Here is a 15498-nt window from a genome sequence, read left to right as displayed (position 1 = left end):
GATCTTAATTGGCGTTGCATTGCATTTGTACAGAATTACCACTTTATAACACGGAGTCTTTCCATCAATGACCCCACTTGATTTGTCACTTATTTAGGCCTTATTTTATGAATTTCAATAAAATATTATAGTTTTCTTCATAAAGGTCTTACATACTTTTGGGGATTTATTCCAAAATACCACGTGGTTTGACTGCTATTGTAAGTGAAATTATTGTAAATCAGAAGTTACATATTGTTTGTTGGTGTCCGTTAGAGGAAACACGATTGAATTTTGTGTACTGACCCCATATTTGGCAACAAAGTTGAAACCTTAAAAAATTTCCAGTGGTTTTTGGAATCTCTTTACTTTTCTGTATTTTCAATCATATTGTCTGTGAATAATGAAGGTTTTGTCTCTTTTTTCAGATCTTATACTTTTTCTTGTCTTACTGCACTAGTCAGGAACGCTCATATAATCAACGTATTTTGAGCATTTTTGTTTTGTGTTGGACTTTAAAGGCATCTGTCTGTATTTTGAAAATATTTGACTTGTGGATTAGGTTCTGGCTGCATGTCCAATTTTGCTAATCATATCTTCTTCTGTTGTACGATTTCATTGGTATGTGTAGGGCCATCCTTTTGGTCAGTTTCATTTTTTCCAGGTCAAATTTTGCAGAGATTATTACATCAGGAGCTACAGGGGCCAGGCAGGTACCCTGCAAGGAAAGCAGTCCGGATGGGCACTGAGGCCGTATGAAGAGAGCAGCCTTTATTCATTTCTGGCAGATTATTGTCACAGAGGGAAACAGACCCAGTGTTGCTAGATGTCTGCTTTTCTAAGAGAGATCGGAAATCCAGTGTTTGGCTGCCTGGAACAAGGCCTGAGCTCAGCGACTTGAACACGTGAGGGTCTAGAGTCTCTCTTGTGAGGCCTCTTCTCTCTTTATGTTCTTCGGTCTTTAGTGTGCTGGCTTCCACCTGTGTTCCTTTTTAGCATTTCTGTCTCCTTTTCTTCCCTCAAACCTGACATCCATTCTTTTGGCAAATCCTGATGGCAGTTCTTCCAAAATATATCCCCAATCTGACCACTCTCACCTGTTCTCCAAGCACTATCATGTAAACTGCTTAGAATGTGCCTGGCTCAGTCATTCTAGTTAAAAAATAACAGAACAGACAAATGTGTGCAGAATGGGCCTGACCAACTATTTTGCCATCTTTGGCTTAGGCAGAATTATCCTCACTTTACAAAGGAGGTAACTGAGGCTCAGAGAGGTGAAGGGATTTGTCTCAGAAGCATCTATGAGGTCTTTGATAACTGGGGCATGTCTTGCTCTCTGTCTTCACAGACAATTGCTGTGAAGACAACACAACTGACCTGGTGAAGTGGCTCATGCCAGTAAGCCCAGCACTTTGGGATGCCAAGGTGGGAGGATCATTTAAGCCCAAGAGTTCTCGACCACCCTGGGCAACATAGTGAGACCTCATCTCTACAAAAAATTTAAAAAATTAGCCAGGTATGGTGGCATGCACCTATAGTGGCATGGTGGCATGCACCTATAGTCCCTGGTATAGTGCATGCAGGTATGGTGGCATTCACCTATAGTCCCTGCTACTCTGTAGGCTGAGGTAGGAGGATAACTTGAGCCTGGGAGGTTGAGGCTGCAGTGAGCTGTGATCCTGCCATCGTATTCCAGCCTCTGGGTAACAGAGTGAGACCCTGTTAAAAAAAAAAAAAAAAAAGAACAGAAAACACAATTGCCCAGTGTTCTGTAAGCACTTAGTAAATGGCAGCTGATTTTTTATTTTTGAATTGTTAAGAAACTTGGCTCAGCGCAGTGGCTCACACCTGTTATCTTAGCATTTTGGGAGGCTGAGGCGGGCATATCAGTTGAGTCCAGGAGTTTGTAGATCAGCCTGGGCAACATGGCGAAACCCCATCTATACCAAAAATAATAAAAAACACTAGCCAGCCGTGATGGGGCACCACCTATAGTCCCAACTACTAGGGAGGCTGAGGTGGGAGGATGGCTTGAGCCCAGGAGGTTGAGGCCGCAGTGAGTGCAGTGAGCTGTGATCACTCCATGCTATCCTGGGCAACAGATCGAGAGAAACCTTGTCTTAAAAAAGAAAAGAAACTCACTAATGCTAGTTGGGAATAGCTAAATAACAGAAAATTCTAGAATAATGGTAACATATGCAAATAAAGTTTATTTTTTCTCTCATAGAATAAGTCTGGAGGTAGGCAGCTCAGAGCTGATATCATGGCTGCATAGTGTCAGGGATCCAGGCTCCTTCTATCTTTATGTTCTGCCATATATGACCTACTTCTGACAATATTTAATGGCCCAAATGGCTGCTGAGTTCCAACTATGAGATTCCATTCCAGCAGCTGAAAGGAACAAGTGGAAGAGAAGGGCATGTCTCCTCCGCTTCCTCTATAAGGACATTTGCAGATGTTGCGCTTCTGCCTATATTCCATTGACTAGAACTTGGTCAAGCCTATCTGCATCTCAGTCCAAGTTCTTAATAATGCACTTTTGGATTTGCATTATTTTTGAAGTGACCATTAGAAAGTCAGGAGATGGAGGCATGATTTGAGGTGGACCTTGAAAGAAGAAGTAGGTTTTGGAAAGCAATACAGAAACAAACCTATGAGGTTAGAATTATTGCTCATATTCACAGATGAGGGAACTAGGCTGAGAAAGGTAGAGTGAGTTGCCCAATGTCACAGTGTCACAAAGCTAGTAGTGGCTTAGTGATCCATGTCAAGTGGACTCCAAGGCTTATATGCTTAGCCACTTATACAAGTCTGCGTTGTGTCTATAAAATGGAGATAATGCCTATGTTAAGGTTACTATTTATTGACAACTTGCATTTGTGGTTGCATTAGCACACAAGCTAGGCTCCTTTGCTTTTAAGGGCATGACCAAGAACTTGCACACATTTCTTCTGCTCACATCACATTTGCTAAAACCTAATCATGCAGCCACCTTAGTTGCAAGGGAGGCCGGAAAATTAGGTTTTTATTTTATTTTATTTTATTTATTTTTTGAGAAGAAGTCTCTCTCTGTTGCCCAGGTTGGAATGCAGCAGCATGATCTCGGCTCACTGCAACCTCCGCCTCTCAGGTTCAAGTGATTCTGCTGCCTCAGCCTCCCGAGTAGCTGGGATTACAGATGCCCACCACGCCCAGCTAATTTTTGTGTTTTTAGTAGAGACGGGCTTTTGTCATGTTGGCTGGGCTGGTCTCAAACTCCTGACCTCAGGTGATCTGCCTGCCTCGACCTCCCAAAGTGCTGGGATTACAGGCATGAACCACCGCGCCTGGCCAAGAAATGAGGTCTTTAGATGGGCAGCCCATGTGCCCAGTAAAAATTCTAATACTACAGAAGTGTAGAGTGGATGTGGGAGGGTATTAGCAATCTCTGCTACGATAGTGTTAGTTAAGATTTATTTATTTGTTTGTTTGTTTATTTATTTATTTCAGGGTCTTGCTCTGTCACCAAGGCTGGAGTGCAGTGGTGTGATCATGGCTCACTGAAGCCTCCACCTCCTGGGCTCAAGTGATCCTCCTGCCTCAGCCTCATGAGTAGCTTGGACTACAGGCCTGTGCCACAATGGCCAGCTAATTTTTTTATTTTTTACAGAGAAGGGGGTCTCTCTATGTTGCCCAGGCTGGTCTTAAACTCCTGGCCTCAAGCAAATCCTCCTGCCTTGGCCTCCCAAAGTTCTCAGATTACAGGTATGAGCCACCATAACCGGCCTAGTTAAGCTTTAAAACAAACCAGTAAAGTAAGCATTATTGTTCCTGTTTTACTGATGAATAAATTGAGGTTCAGGGAGGTGGAGCAATTTAAGGGTAAGCTAGGATTAGAATCCTGACTCATGTTTGACCCACAGTATTCTATTCCTTTTCACTGGAATTGTCTTTTGTGAGTGTTGCCACTTCTCATTGATTTCCTTCTCACTCAGTAGTATGCCATTAGCAAGGGTGTCTCCACTCCTTGGGCTGCAAATCTACCTCTGGATGCCTACTATCTGGCATTGTGACCATGTCCAGAGGGAGGAGATACTGGCCTTTCCAAGGCCAGGACGCAGTGGGGCCACATGTTTGTGTTGTTCCTTGGCTACTTGCAATAGCTGTTAGAAAGTAAGTCCACAAATTGCAATCTCCACCAAAGGGAAGTAGAGCCGGCTGACCCAGGAGACAGAAGGAGGCTGAGGCCAAGGGAAGAAGGAGGCACTTGACTGTCATCGTCTGGCCTGGATCAACATCATCCCAACCCACTGGGAATGAGAAGCTGGTGGAGTCCATGAAGGAGACATCATCAGAAGTCCAGTATTACATCCACGTGGATAAACTCTTTGACATTTTTTCTGAGACCCCTCTTGGCACTGGACATGACAAGTGCAAGTGCATGGGGAAGGAGCTGGAGCACAGTTGCAAGAACATCTCATGTGATAGCAGCACCTTCTACCTGACACTGCAGACTCTGCCAGCAAAGGAGCACCTTGTTAACTGTGGCTTGATGACCTGTTAACTGTGGCTTGATGTCCTGTTAACTGTGGCTTGATATCCAAGCTGACTGGTTTCCAAGGTGCTCAGCAGCAGATACCAAGTCTAGTTCATCAGCATGCGAGCAAATCCTGCCAGGCTATGCACATTTATTCTGGCTCTTCAGGACCACTTGACCAAGTTTGTCTTATATCCTCTGACCTCTAGGTGCATCCAGGAGGACATCGTGTAGGACATCTTCACTGTTCAGGGCCCCCAGTGTCTTGCAGACATCATTGAGGGTATTTCTTCATCCAGATTGTCGGGGAGCTAACGCAGCTGAAGATGGTTCATGAACAGGGTCAGAGCTCTGTGGTGGGAGTCAATGGCATCATGCAGACTGTATTAGTTTCCTAGGGCTGCTATAAGAACATACTATAAACCAGGGGTCCCCAACCCCTGGGTCTGCCCATTAGGAACCGGGCCACACAGCAGGAGGTGAGCAGCAGGCAAGTGAGCATTACCATCTGAGCTCTACCTCCTGTCAGATAGGCAGTGGCATTAAATTCTCATGGGAGTGGGAGCCCCATTGTGAACTGCACATGCGAGGGATCTAGGTTGCATGCTTCTAATGAGAAATTAATACTTGATGATCTGAGCTGGAACAGTTTCATCCCGAATCCACCCCCCAGCCCTGTCCATGGAAAAATTGTCTTCCGTGAAACCGGTCCCTGGTGCCAAAAAGGTTGGGGACCCCTGCTATATATTGAGTGGTTTAAAGCAACAGAAATATTTTCTCTCACAGTTCTAGAGGCTGGAAGTCTGAAATCTAGGTGTCAGCAGGGCCATGTTCTCTGAAGGCTCTAGGGGAAAATCTGTTTCATGCCTTTCCCTTAGCTTCTGGTGTTGCCAGCATTCCTTGGCTCGTAGACACATCATTCTAATCTCTGCCTGTGTTGTCACAAGGCATTCTCACTGTGTCTGCCTCTGTGTGTCTTCTCCTCTTCTCATGATGGCACCAGTCTTTTAAGGGCCCACCCTACTCCAGTACGACCTCGTCTTAACTAATTACATCTGCAACAACTCTATTTACAAATAAGGTTCTGGGAATGGCATGTATTTTTTGGAAATACTATTCAACCCAGTACACACACTACATGCTGACTACCTGGATGCAGACCAATGACACACATCATTGGCTTCAGGGTCTGTAGTTCATTCAGATGATGAAAAACTCGACTTACCACAAGGTTATCTGCCACAGCCCCCCTGAAGCCATGTTTAACAGCAAAGTCAAGGTTGGCCTGGCCATCTCCAAGTTACGGGATGAAGTTGTGCTCACAATCAGGACTGAATAGGGTTGGAAGAGGGCACAAGGACAACTGAAGAGCAGCATCCATGCACAACAGGAAGACAACAGGGTGCTGGGGCCTAGCAGTGAATTCACTTGGGGGTCTTGGGATGGAAGAGCAGGCAGCTCTGGAGTGCTGTGCAGATGATAAGAAGGAATGTCCAGGATCTTGTTATGTCGAGTATAGCAGGTGTCTCCACAAGAACCACGGCATCTTACCCAGTGACAACAGTAGGGATTGTGGGTTTAGGTTGCTGTGCACATTTGCCACAAAGCCAGCACATCAAATGACATGGATGGAAGCCCGAGACTGCTTGCTCAGCCTAGTCCACCTCTCAGCAAGATGTTGATGGAATCAGAGCCCAGGCTGCTATTGCTGAGCCTGGAGCCAAGCAGGCCTGAGAGGCCCTCTATCACATTTATCACCTCACATGTGCAGGAAGGAAAGGCCAGCTCGTCTTGCCCACCTATCCTGGGGGCAGGAAGTTTCATCAGGTGTTTGTGAACACAGAAATGCCACCTGAACAGGTGTAAGTGCAAATGGACCCCATCTGATTCAATCCCAGTTCCAACAGCTTTGTTACAGGTGATTGTCAGTGGCCCCTCAAGTGTGTTTTGGCTTTGATTAAAATGGCAGCATTTTTGCAAATGTTTTTGTGTATTTATTTTAAAATTTGAAGTGGGGCCAGGTGCGGTGGCTCACACCTGTAATCCCAGCACTTTGGGAGGCCAAGGCGGGCAGGTCACCTGAAGTTAGGAGTTCGAGACCAGCTTGAGCAACATGGAGAAACCCCGTCTCTACTAAAAATACAAAATTAGCTGGTTGTGGTGGTGCATGCCTGTAATCCCAGCTACTCGAGAGGCTGAGGCAGGAGAATCACTTGAACCCGGGAGGCAGAGGTTGTGGTGAGCCAAGATCACGCCATTGCACTCCAGTCTGGGCAACAAGAGTGAAACTCTGTCTCAAAAAAAAAAAATGAAGTGGGAGGCAGTTATATTACTGGTTAAGTGCCTGAGATGTGGGGCACAGGCAGCTCTCAGTGGGTGTCCATGCTGGGTCAGCATGTCTGATGAGGAAGGCTGTCTGACAGGGGCCAAGCTCTTCTTTGTATTAATCAAGGTAGAGGTTAAGCTACTGTAACAAAGGGACTCTCAAATACAGGGTCTCAGACAAGGTGGAGGTTTATTTCTCTTTGATGAAGCAGCTCGGAATTTGGCAGGCAGTAAGGACAGGTAGGTGACTCTCTCCTGCAAGGTTGTCAGGGACCCACCCAGGTTCCTTCTGTCTTGTTGTTCCTCCAGACGTAGGGTTCAGTAAAATGCTTTTGGTCTGCAAGTACTGGAAAACGCAACTCAAATTTGCTCACCCAGTAATGTGATTTCTTATTTAATCTCAAGTAATTTCTAGATAGGTGAAAGGTTCATTTAATTAATTAATTTCTTTTAGAGACAGAATCTTACTCTGTTGCCCAGACTGGCGTGCAGTGGCACAATCATAGCTCACTGCAGTCTCAAACTCATGGGCTCAAGCAATCCTCCCACCACAGCCTCCCAAGTAGCTGAGACTACAGGTGCACATCATCACATCTGGCTAATTAAAACAATTTTTTTTTTTCTGAGATGTGGTCTCACTATGTTGCCCAGACTGATCTCAAATGCCTGGCCTCAAGCGATGCTCCTGTGTCAGCTTCCCAAGTAGCTGGTATTACAGGCACATACTATTGTGCCAGGCTAGGGTTGGTTAATTTAATGGCTCAACAGTGCTATCAAGGAAGAAGGTTTTTACATTTTCCTCTCTACCATTCACAGTATATCCTCTTTGGCCAACTCCCCTACAGTTCCGCGATTCCAGGAATCCCACACAGATATGACAATGTCTACCAGCAGATGAAGGGATGTTTTTCTGCAATGCCTTTTTTTAAAAGTGTGATGAAAACCTTTCCCGAAAGCCTTTGAGTAGATTTCTCATCCTGTCTCCTTAGCCAGACTTTCATCATGTATCTATGACTAGACCTCTAACTGGAAAGGGAAATTGGCCCACCAAGTCCAGCCTCAGACAGTCATGACTATTGGAGCTGGGACTGGGGCTAGGCTGGACCTGGGGCCTGCCTCCGTTAAGGCAAGTGCATACATGGACAAGACCAGGATCCAATAGCTGCGATGACGGGGAGGAATGGCTGTTGAGTAAGTCACTACCTGGATCTGTCATGTATTCCTATCTTTTACTTTTTTTTTTTTTTTGAGATGGAGTTTCATTATTGTTGTCCAGGTTGGAGTGCAGTGGCGTGATCTTGGCTCACTGCAACATCAGCCTCCCTGCTTCAAGTAATTCTCCTGCCTCAACCTCCCAAGTAGCTGGGATTACAGGCACCCGCCACCACGCCTGGCTAATCCTATTTTGTATTTTTAGTAGAGATGGGGTTTCATCATGTTGGCCAGGCTGGTCTCGAACTTCTGACCTCAGGTGATCCATCTGCCTCGGCCTCCCAAAGTGCTGAGATTACAGGCATGAGCCACGGTGCCCGGCCTTTATCTTTTACTTTTTTTTTTATTTTATTTATTTTTTATTTTTTATTGATCATTCTTGGGTGTTTCTCGCAGAGGGGGATTTGGCAGGGTTACAGGACAATAGTGGAGGGAAGGTCAGCAGATAAACAAGTGAACAAAGTTCTCTGGTTTTCCTAGGCAGAGGACCCTGCGGCCTTCCGCAGTGTTTGTGTCCCTGGGTACTTGAGATTAGGGAGTGGTGATGACTCTTAACGAGCATGCTGCCTTCAAGCATCTGTTTAACAAAGCACATCTTGCACCGCCCTTAATCCATTCAACCCTGAGTGGATACAGCACAGTTTCAGAGAGCACAGGGTTGGGGGTAGGGTCACAGATCAACAGGATCCCAAGGCGGAAGAATTTTTTCTTAGTACAGAACAAATTGAAAAGTCTCCCATGTCTACCTCTTTCTACACAGACACGGCAACCATCCGATTTCTCAATCTTTTCCCCACCTTTCCCCCCTTTCCATTCCACAAAACCGCCATTGTCATCATGGCCCGTTCTCAATGAGCTGTTAGGTACACCTCCCAGACGGGGTGGTGGCCGGGCAGAGGGGCTCCTCACTTCCCAGTAGGGGCGGCCGGGCAGAGGCGCCCCTCACCTCCCGGATGGGGCGGCTGGCCAGGTGGGGGGCTGAACCCCCACTTCCCTCCCGGACGGGGCGGCTGGCCAGGCGGGGGGCTGACCCCCCACCTCCCTCCCGGACAGGGCGGCAGGCTGGGCGGTGGGCTGACCCCCCCACCTCCCTCCCGGACGGGGCGGCTGGCCGGGCAGAGGGGCTCCTCACTTCCCAGTAGGGGCGGCCGGGCAGAGGCGCCCCTCACCTCCCGGACGGGGCGGCTGGCCAGGCGGGGAGCTAACCCCCCCACCTCCCTCCCGGACGGGGCGGCTGGCCGGGCGGGGGGCTGACCCCCCCACCTCCCTCCCGGACGAGGTGGCTGCTGGGCGGAGACGCTCATCACTTCCCAGACGGGGTGGCTGCTGGGCGGAGGGGCTCCTCACTTCTGGGGCGGGACGGCTGCCGGGCGGAGGAGCTCCTCACTTCTCAGATGGGGCGGTTGCCAGGCAGAGGGTCTCCTCACTTCTCAGACGGGGCGGCCGGGCAGAGACGCTCCTCACATCCCGGACGGGGCGGCAGGGCAGAGGTGCTCCCCACATCTCAGACGATGGGCGGCCGGGCAGAGACGCTCCTCACTTCCCAGATGTGATGGCAGCCGGGAAGAGGCGCTCCTCGTTTCCTAGATGGGATGGCGGTCGGGCAGAGACGCTCCTCACTTTCCAGACTGGGCAGCCAGGCAGAGGGGCTCCTCACATCCCGGACGATGGGCGGCCAGGCGGAGACGCTCCTCACTTCCCAGACAGGGCGGCAGCCGGGCAGAGGCTGCAATCTCGGCACTTTGGGAGGCCAAGGCAGGCGGCTGGGAGGTGGTTGTAGCGGGCCGAGATCACGCCACTGCACTCCAGCCTGGGCACCACTGAGCACCGAGTGAACGAGACTCCGTCTGCAATCCCGGCACCTCGGGAGGCCGAGGCTGGCCGATCACTCGCGGTTAGGAGCTGGAGACCAGCCCGGCCAACACAGCGAAACCCCGTCTCCACCAAAAAAATACGAAAACCAGTCAGGCGTGGCGGCGCGCGCCTGCAATCGCAGGCACTGGGCAGGCTGAGGCAGGAGAATCAGGCAGGGAGGTTGCAGTGAGCTGAGATGGCAGCAGTACTGTCCAGCTTCGGCTCAGCATCAGAGGGAGACCGTGGAAAGAGCGGGAGAGGGAGACCGTGGGGAGAGGGAGAGGGAGAGGGAGAGGGAGAGGGAGAGGGAGAGGGAGAGGGAGCTATCTTTTACTTTTTAATGGTTTCCTGGTACAGAGTTGCCCAGCAAGAGTGCTGTCATATGGTGTGCTCTGCAAATGAGGGTACCCAACACAGTGATTCCCTCAGCTCTAGGGTCAGCCAGGAGGGGCCTGAATAGCCAGAGTACCTGGGCTAATTGCTTTTTATCCTAGCAGCTGCTTCTATTTACCACAGTGCATTTAAACACATTCTCATGTGATTTTTAAGAGGCAGAAAAGGTTGGGAGCTCTGACATGGTATTCTATAGCAATATTCCCCTATTGAAGTTTAAGTGATTTAAAATTATTGCTCCCTCCCAATTATCTTTTAAACTGGAATTCACTTTTAAATCCGTGCTCTATCTAGCAAATCTGGTGTGTAGAGATAGAATTGGTGTAGGGCAAGGGTGGGAACTAGTGCTTTAGTTGGGGTACAAAAGGAAAAAGGGGTGTGTGTGTGTTTATGTGTGGTCCTATTCCAGATATACGTTGAAGTTATTGCAACAGGATCTGCTGATGGATGTGGGATAAGAGATGAGTTAAGGATGATTCCAAGAAGAGAGTTGCCCCATTTTGAGTTCGGGAAAAATGTTTCTGGAAAAATATTGCACATTAGAGTTGCTTATAAGGGGCCCAAGCAGGCAGTTGGATGTATATGGCTGGAATTCAGGGGGAGGATGGAGACGTGAGTCTGAGAGGCATCTGGGTACGGATGGTATTCAAAACCATGAGACTGGAAGGGAGGGGGCTGGGACTGAGTCCTGGGATACTACAATGATAAAGGGAGAAGAGGAGGAACCAGCAAAGGAGACTGAAAAGGAGGCAGGAAGCAACTCAAGAGTGGTTTCCTGGATACTAAGTTAAGAAAGTGTTTCAGGGGAGGGAGTGATCTGTTGTGTCAAATGCTGCAGACAGGCCAAATAAAGGGAGGACCTAGAAGTGACCATGGGGTTTAGCAAAGTGGAGGTCACCAATGATGTTGACGAGGGCAGTTTCAGTGGAGAGTGAAAGCCTGATTGAAAGGAGGGAAAAAAATGGGAAACAGAGTAGGCAAACCTCTCTAGGAGTTTTGTTTTGCTTTAAAATGAAGCAGAAATGGGAGCTGGCTGGAGGGGAAGTGGTTTGTTTGTTTGATTTACTTAGAGATAGGGTCTTGCTCTGTCAACCAGGCTGGAATGCAGTGGCTGGATCGTGGCTCACTGCAGACTGGACCTTTCTGGCTCAAGCGATCTTCCCACCTCTGGCCTCCCAAAGTGCTCTCATGCTTATATGCATGAGCCACCGTGTCCGGCTGTGGACAATCTTTTTAAATAGAAGAAATTTAAAAATATGTTGGTATACTGATGATACAAAGGAGAGAGAAAAGAGGAGGAAAAAACGGAGAACTGCTCGGCCAATATCTTTGAGAAAACGTGAGAGGATAGGATTCGGTGCATAAATGTAGGAACTGGTCCTAGTAGGCAGTTTATACGTAGTTACAGGAGGGAGGCAAGTAGGCGAGTAAATGATGCCGTGAACTTGTGGGTTTACTGATTCCCACAATTTTCTTAGTAAAATTGGAGGCAAACTCATTAGCCAAGAGTGAAGATGGCGAAGGAAATGGTGGAAGTTTGATGAGAGTGGAGAAATATGATATAATATTTTAGGATTATGGGCAGAGCAAACTGAAGGGAATTTGAAAATTGAAAAGCGGGCCGAACTAGATTTTGCCTTGAGAGGTTAGTCCCTTCAGGCGCTCCGTAGGCGGCGTCGCGTTTCCCTGGAGACCGAGACGCTGGCGAAAGCACCGGGTCTCGGGACTTCTGAGTGGCCTGGGTTACCGCGCGATCTACACTGAGACAAGGAAGCTGGAAAAGCCGAGTAGTTATACTAGAAGATCAGGGTCTCACAGACTCGCAACTTCTCTTCCATTTTCCCCAATGGCGCATGTCTTACAAAAGTAGGTAAAAAAAAAAAAAAAAATTGGAAGAAAGGCGGAATATGCATGCGTACTTCACACCCCGCCGCTGTCCCGCCCTCGCCTTGAGGTCGGCCCTCGGTCTTCTGACCCCCGTCCTCTCCCCGCCCACATCTCCTTGGCCCCGCCCCACTCCCGCGGGGCTATTGTCCCCGGTAAACTGCAGTTTCTGGTTCGAGACTCCAATCCTGTTTCGAATTGCTGCTTGCTGCCCCTTGGGCTGGGGATAATGGAAGTTCTTTCCCTTCCCAACTCTTTCCAGACCCAAGCACTCTGGGACTCACTCCATAGTCCAGGAGTTCCAGGTTCCGGTGAGTCTTGGGGGACTAGGGCTGGGGTGGGAGGCTCGCTGGCCCTGCAGTCCACCTGCTCTCCACTCTCACGGTCGTGACTGCTCCGCGGATATAGGCTGGAGACCCGAATTCCAGTCCCAGCCGGGTCACACTTTGCTGTGGGACCCAGAGCAAGCCTCAGAACCTCATTTTTCTCCTCTCACTGTCTTATCAGAATGTAAGGGTATATTATGCTGCTCTCTTATTCATCTGATTGCTGCTCTGGTTTCCTGAGGGTGGATGTTTGCGTCTTTTCCATGCCTTCTGTTTCTCACAGTTCTTAGCACCTCACAGCCTGGATGTGCTTAGTAAATTCTGGCTGGCTGATTAAAAAAAGTGATAGCTAACATTTATGGAGCACTTACCACATGCTTCATAAATATCTCTCAGAATTCTTGCGCCAATCCACAGAAGTAGGTTTTATTATTAGATCCACTTTACAGATGAGAAAATTGAGGCTCAGAGAGGTCAAGTCACTTGCTTGGGGTCACAGATATCTGAAAAGGGTAGAGCTGGGATATAAACTCATGGTGCTATGTGACTGATTGTATATTTTGTAGGATTATGTTCCATGGCAGCAGTCCAAGCAGGAAACCAAGCCATCTACTCTGCCTCCAGTCCAACAAGCCAACAGCCTTTATACAAGCAAAATGAAGACTTTGACTAGGGTCCAACCAGGTGGGCGGAGGCACCTGGGAGCTGGTGTGGGGGTTGGAGGCAGGATAGAGTGGCTGCTTTTGGCTCTTGGTGACACCACTTATATTAGGGTAGGCTAACTGATGTAATAAACAATGCCCAAATTGCAAGTATTGATATAGAAGTTTATATCTCATTTATGCCACAGTACATTTGTGGATCTGAGGAAGGAGGGATTCTGTTCCACATGGTCATTCAGGGATCCAGGTTCCTTTGACCTTGTGGGTCTGATATTTTGTAAGGTCTTGAAGTCTTCTGCTGGATACTTTTGCATCCAGCTGGCATAGAGGGAAGAGAGAGAACAAGAACATGGACAATTAGGTGGGCATTTTTTTTGGGGGGGGGTCCAGATTTGAAGTGACAAATGTTACTCCTACTCATGTTTCAGGGGCCATAATTTAGCCACATGACCTCTGCTAACCACAAGGGAAGGTGGGAAATGTAGTCCATCTGTTTTTCCAGGAGGAAAAGAAAACAAGGTTTGGTGAAATCATAGAATAAACTCTGCCACATCATTATCATGCTTTACAGGGGAGTTCCGAGGCCTTGGGTCAGGCTCAGGCAGACATGGGGTCAGATTTTGGCTCTGCCATTTACTCACTTGGAAAAATCATTCATCTCTCTGAGCCTTGGTTTTCTCATTTGTGAAATGGGGACACTAATACCACCTAGGATTGTTGTGAGAATTAATAACAAATATTTTGTAATATTTCTTTGGTATCCTGAAATGAACTTCATAGACAATCTAGCATACTTGTGTATACACCTATGTATAAAATCACTCATACCACCTCATTGCCTCTGAGTAAGTAATGTTAGATCAGCTCCCCTGTGGGCAACACTGAAACACAGAAAGGAGATGGGAGAGTAGAATGCCAAGTTGCCCTGCATCTCACTACCTTATTTTACCTCACTGATGCTGGGTGGGGATAGAGGCTCAGGCTCCCACCAGGCTCTACTGACATAGGTAGGCTGGGGGAGGGGAGTGAAGCCCAGAGGTGATGAGTCCCACCTCATGACACTTCATGAAATGTTGTCACTGCTAGACTCTGTTGACACTACCCTAGAGAGAGAGTCAGAGCACTGTCTTCTGCCAGGTGGGGGTTAGAAGATGACCTCCCCACTCATCCCTGCCAGCACTATCCCAGTTGGGGAATCAGCACCACCAAGCAGGGAATGAAGGATCAGCTACCTGCTGGACACCGCCAACACTTCCCAGTGAGGAAAAGGGAATAAATCCATACCAATATTCCCAATGGGTTTTTCAGAAAGTGGAAAAACAATTCAGTGGAGGAAGAAAGCCTTTTCCATGGGTGGCGCTGGAGCAATTGGACACCCATAGGCAAAAAAAAAAAAAAAAAAAGAAAAAGAAAAAGAAAGAAATGATTTAACAACGAATATAAAAAGTAGCTCAAAGATAAAATAAAATAGAAATTAAATGTAAAATGTGAAACTGAAAAACTTTTAGAAGAAAACAGGAGAGAAAAATCTTTGGGGCCTAGGGCCAAGTGAAGAGTTCTTAGGTATCACACCAAAAGCTTGACCCATAAAAGAAAAATAGATGAATTGGACTGCATCAAAATTAAAAATTTTGTTCTGTGAAAGACTTTTTTTTTTTTTTTTCTTTTTTGAGAAGGAGTCTCGCTTTGTTGCTCAGGCCAGAGTGCAGTGGCGCGATCTCAGCTCACTGCAAACTTTGTCTCCCGGGTTCAAGCGATTCTCCTGCCTTAGCCTCCCAAGTAGCTGGGACTGCAGGCGTGTGCCACCATGCCTAGCTAATTTTTGTATTTTTAGTAGAGACAGGCTGGTCTCGAACTTGTGACCTCAAGTAATCTGCCCGCCTCAGCCTCCCAAAGTGCTGGGATTATAGGTGAGAGCCACTGCACCTGGCCTTATGAAAGACCTTTTTAAGAGGATGAAAAGACAAGCTATGGACTTGGAGAAAATATTTGCAAACCATGTATCTGACAAAGGACTACTATGTAGAATATATCAGTAACAGTAAAAACTCAACAGTGAAACAGACAATTCAGTTAGGCAATGGGAAAAAGACATGAAGAGACATTTCACCAAAGCAGATATACAGATGTCAAATAAGCACATTAAAAAGATGTTCAACATCATTAGCCATTGGGGCAATGCAAATTAAGCCACAGTGAGATATCACTGCACACCTATCGAAATGGCTAAAATAAAAAAATAGTGATAACACCAAATGCTAGCAAAGAGGAGAAATCAGATTGTGCGCAATTGCTGGTGGGAAGGTAAAATGATGCAGCCTCTCTGGAAACGAGTGTGGCCGTTTCT

At 47.5% G+C, this 15498-nt stretch overlaps 1 protein-coding gene across 10 annotated transcripts in view; it reads left to right on the top strand.

The window, feature by feature from the left end:
* Positions 1 to 15498, top strand: part of C21H20orf96 (chromosome 21 C20orf96 homolog) — a 46604-nt gene that overhangs the window by 14848 nt on the left and 16258 nt on the right. For 3 of the 10 annotated variants that reach the window (XR_010132317.1, XM_055373566.2, XM_019017439.4), the window contains exons 1-3: positions 11979 to 12145; positions 12426 to 12474; positions 13056 to 13173. The exons of 1 other annotated variant lie outside the window; for it this stretch is intronic. Coding sequence is in view for 6 of the 9 variants with exons in the window: in XM_055373566.2 (XP_055229541.2) it covers positions 12126 to 12145; positions 12426 to 12474; positions 13056 to 13173 (187 nt within the window). In the remaining 3 variants the exon portion in view is untranslated. Of the gene's footprint in view, positions 1 to 11965; positions 12146 to 12235; positions 12475 to 13055; positions 13174 to 15498 lie in introns of those variants that run through there. 6 more of the 10 variants (XR_010132318.1, XM_004061628.5, XM_055373567.2 and 3 more) reach the window with 5 other exon arrangements.

Source organism: Gorilla gorilla, chromosome 21 (assembly GCF_029281585.2).
Source record: "Gorilla gorilla gorilla isolate KB3781 chromosome 21, NHGRI_mGorGor1-v2.1_pri, whole genome shotgun sequence".
NCBI classification, from domain to species: domain Eukaryota; kingdom Metazoa; phylum Chordata; class Mammalia; order Primates; family Hominidae; genus Gorilla; species Gorilla gorilla.
Note: the sequence above shows the minus strand (reverse complement) of the source record. Positions and strands in the feature narration are given on the sequence as shown.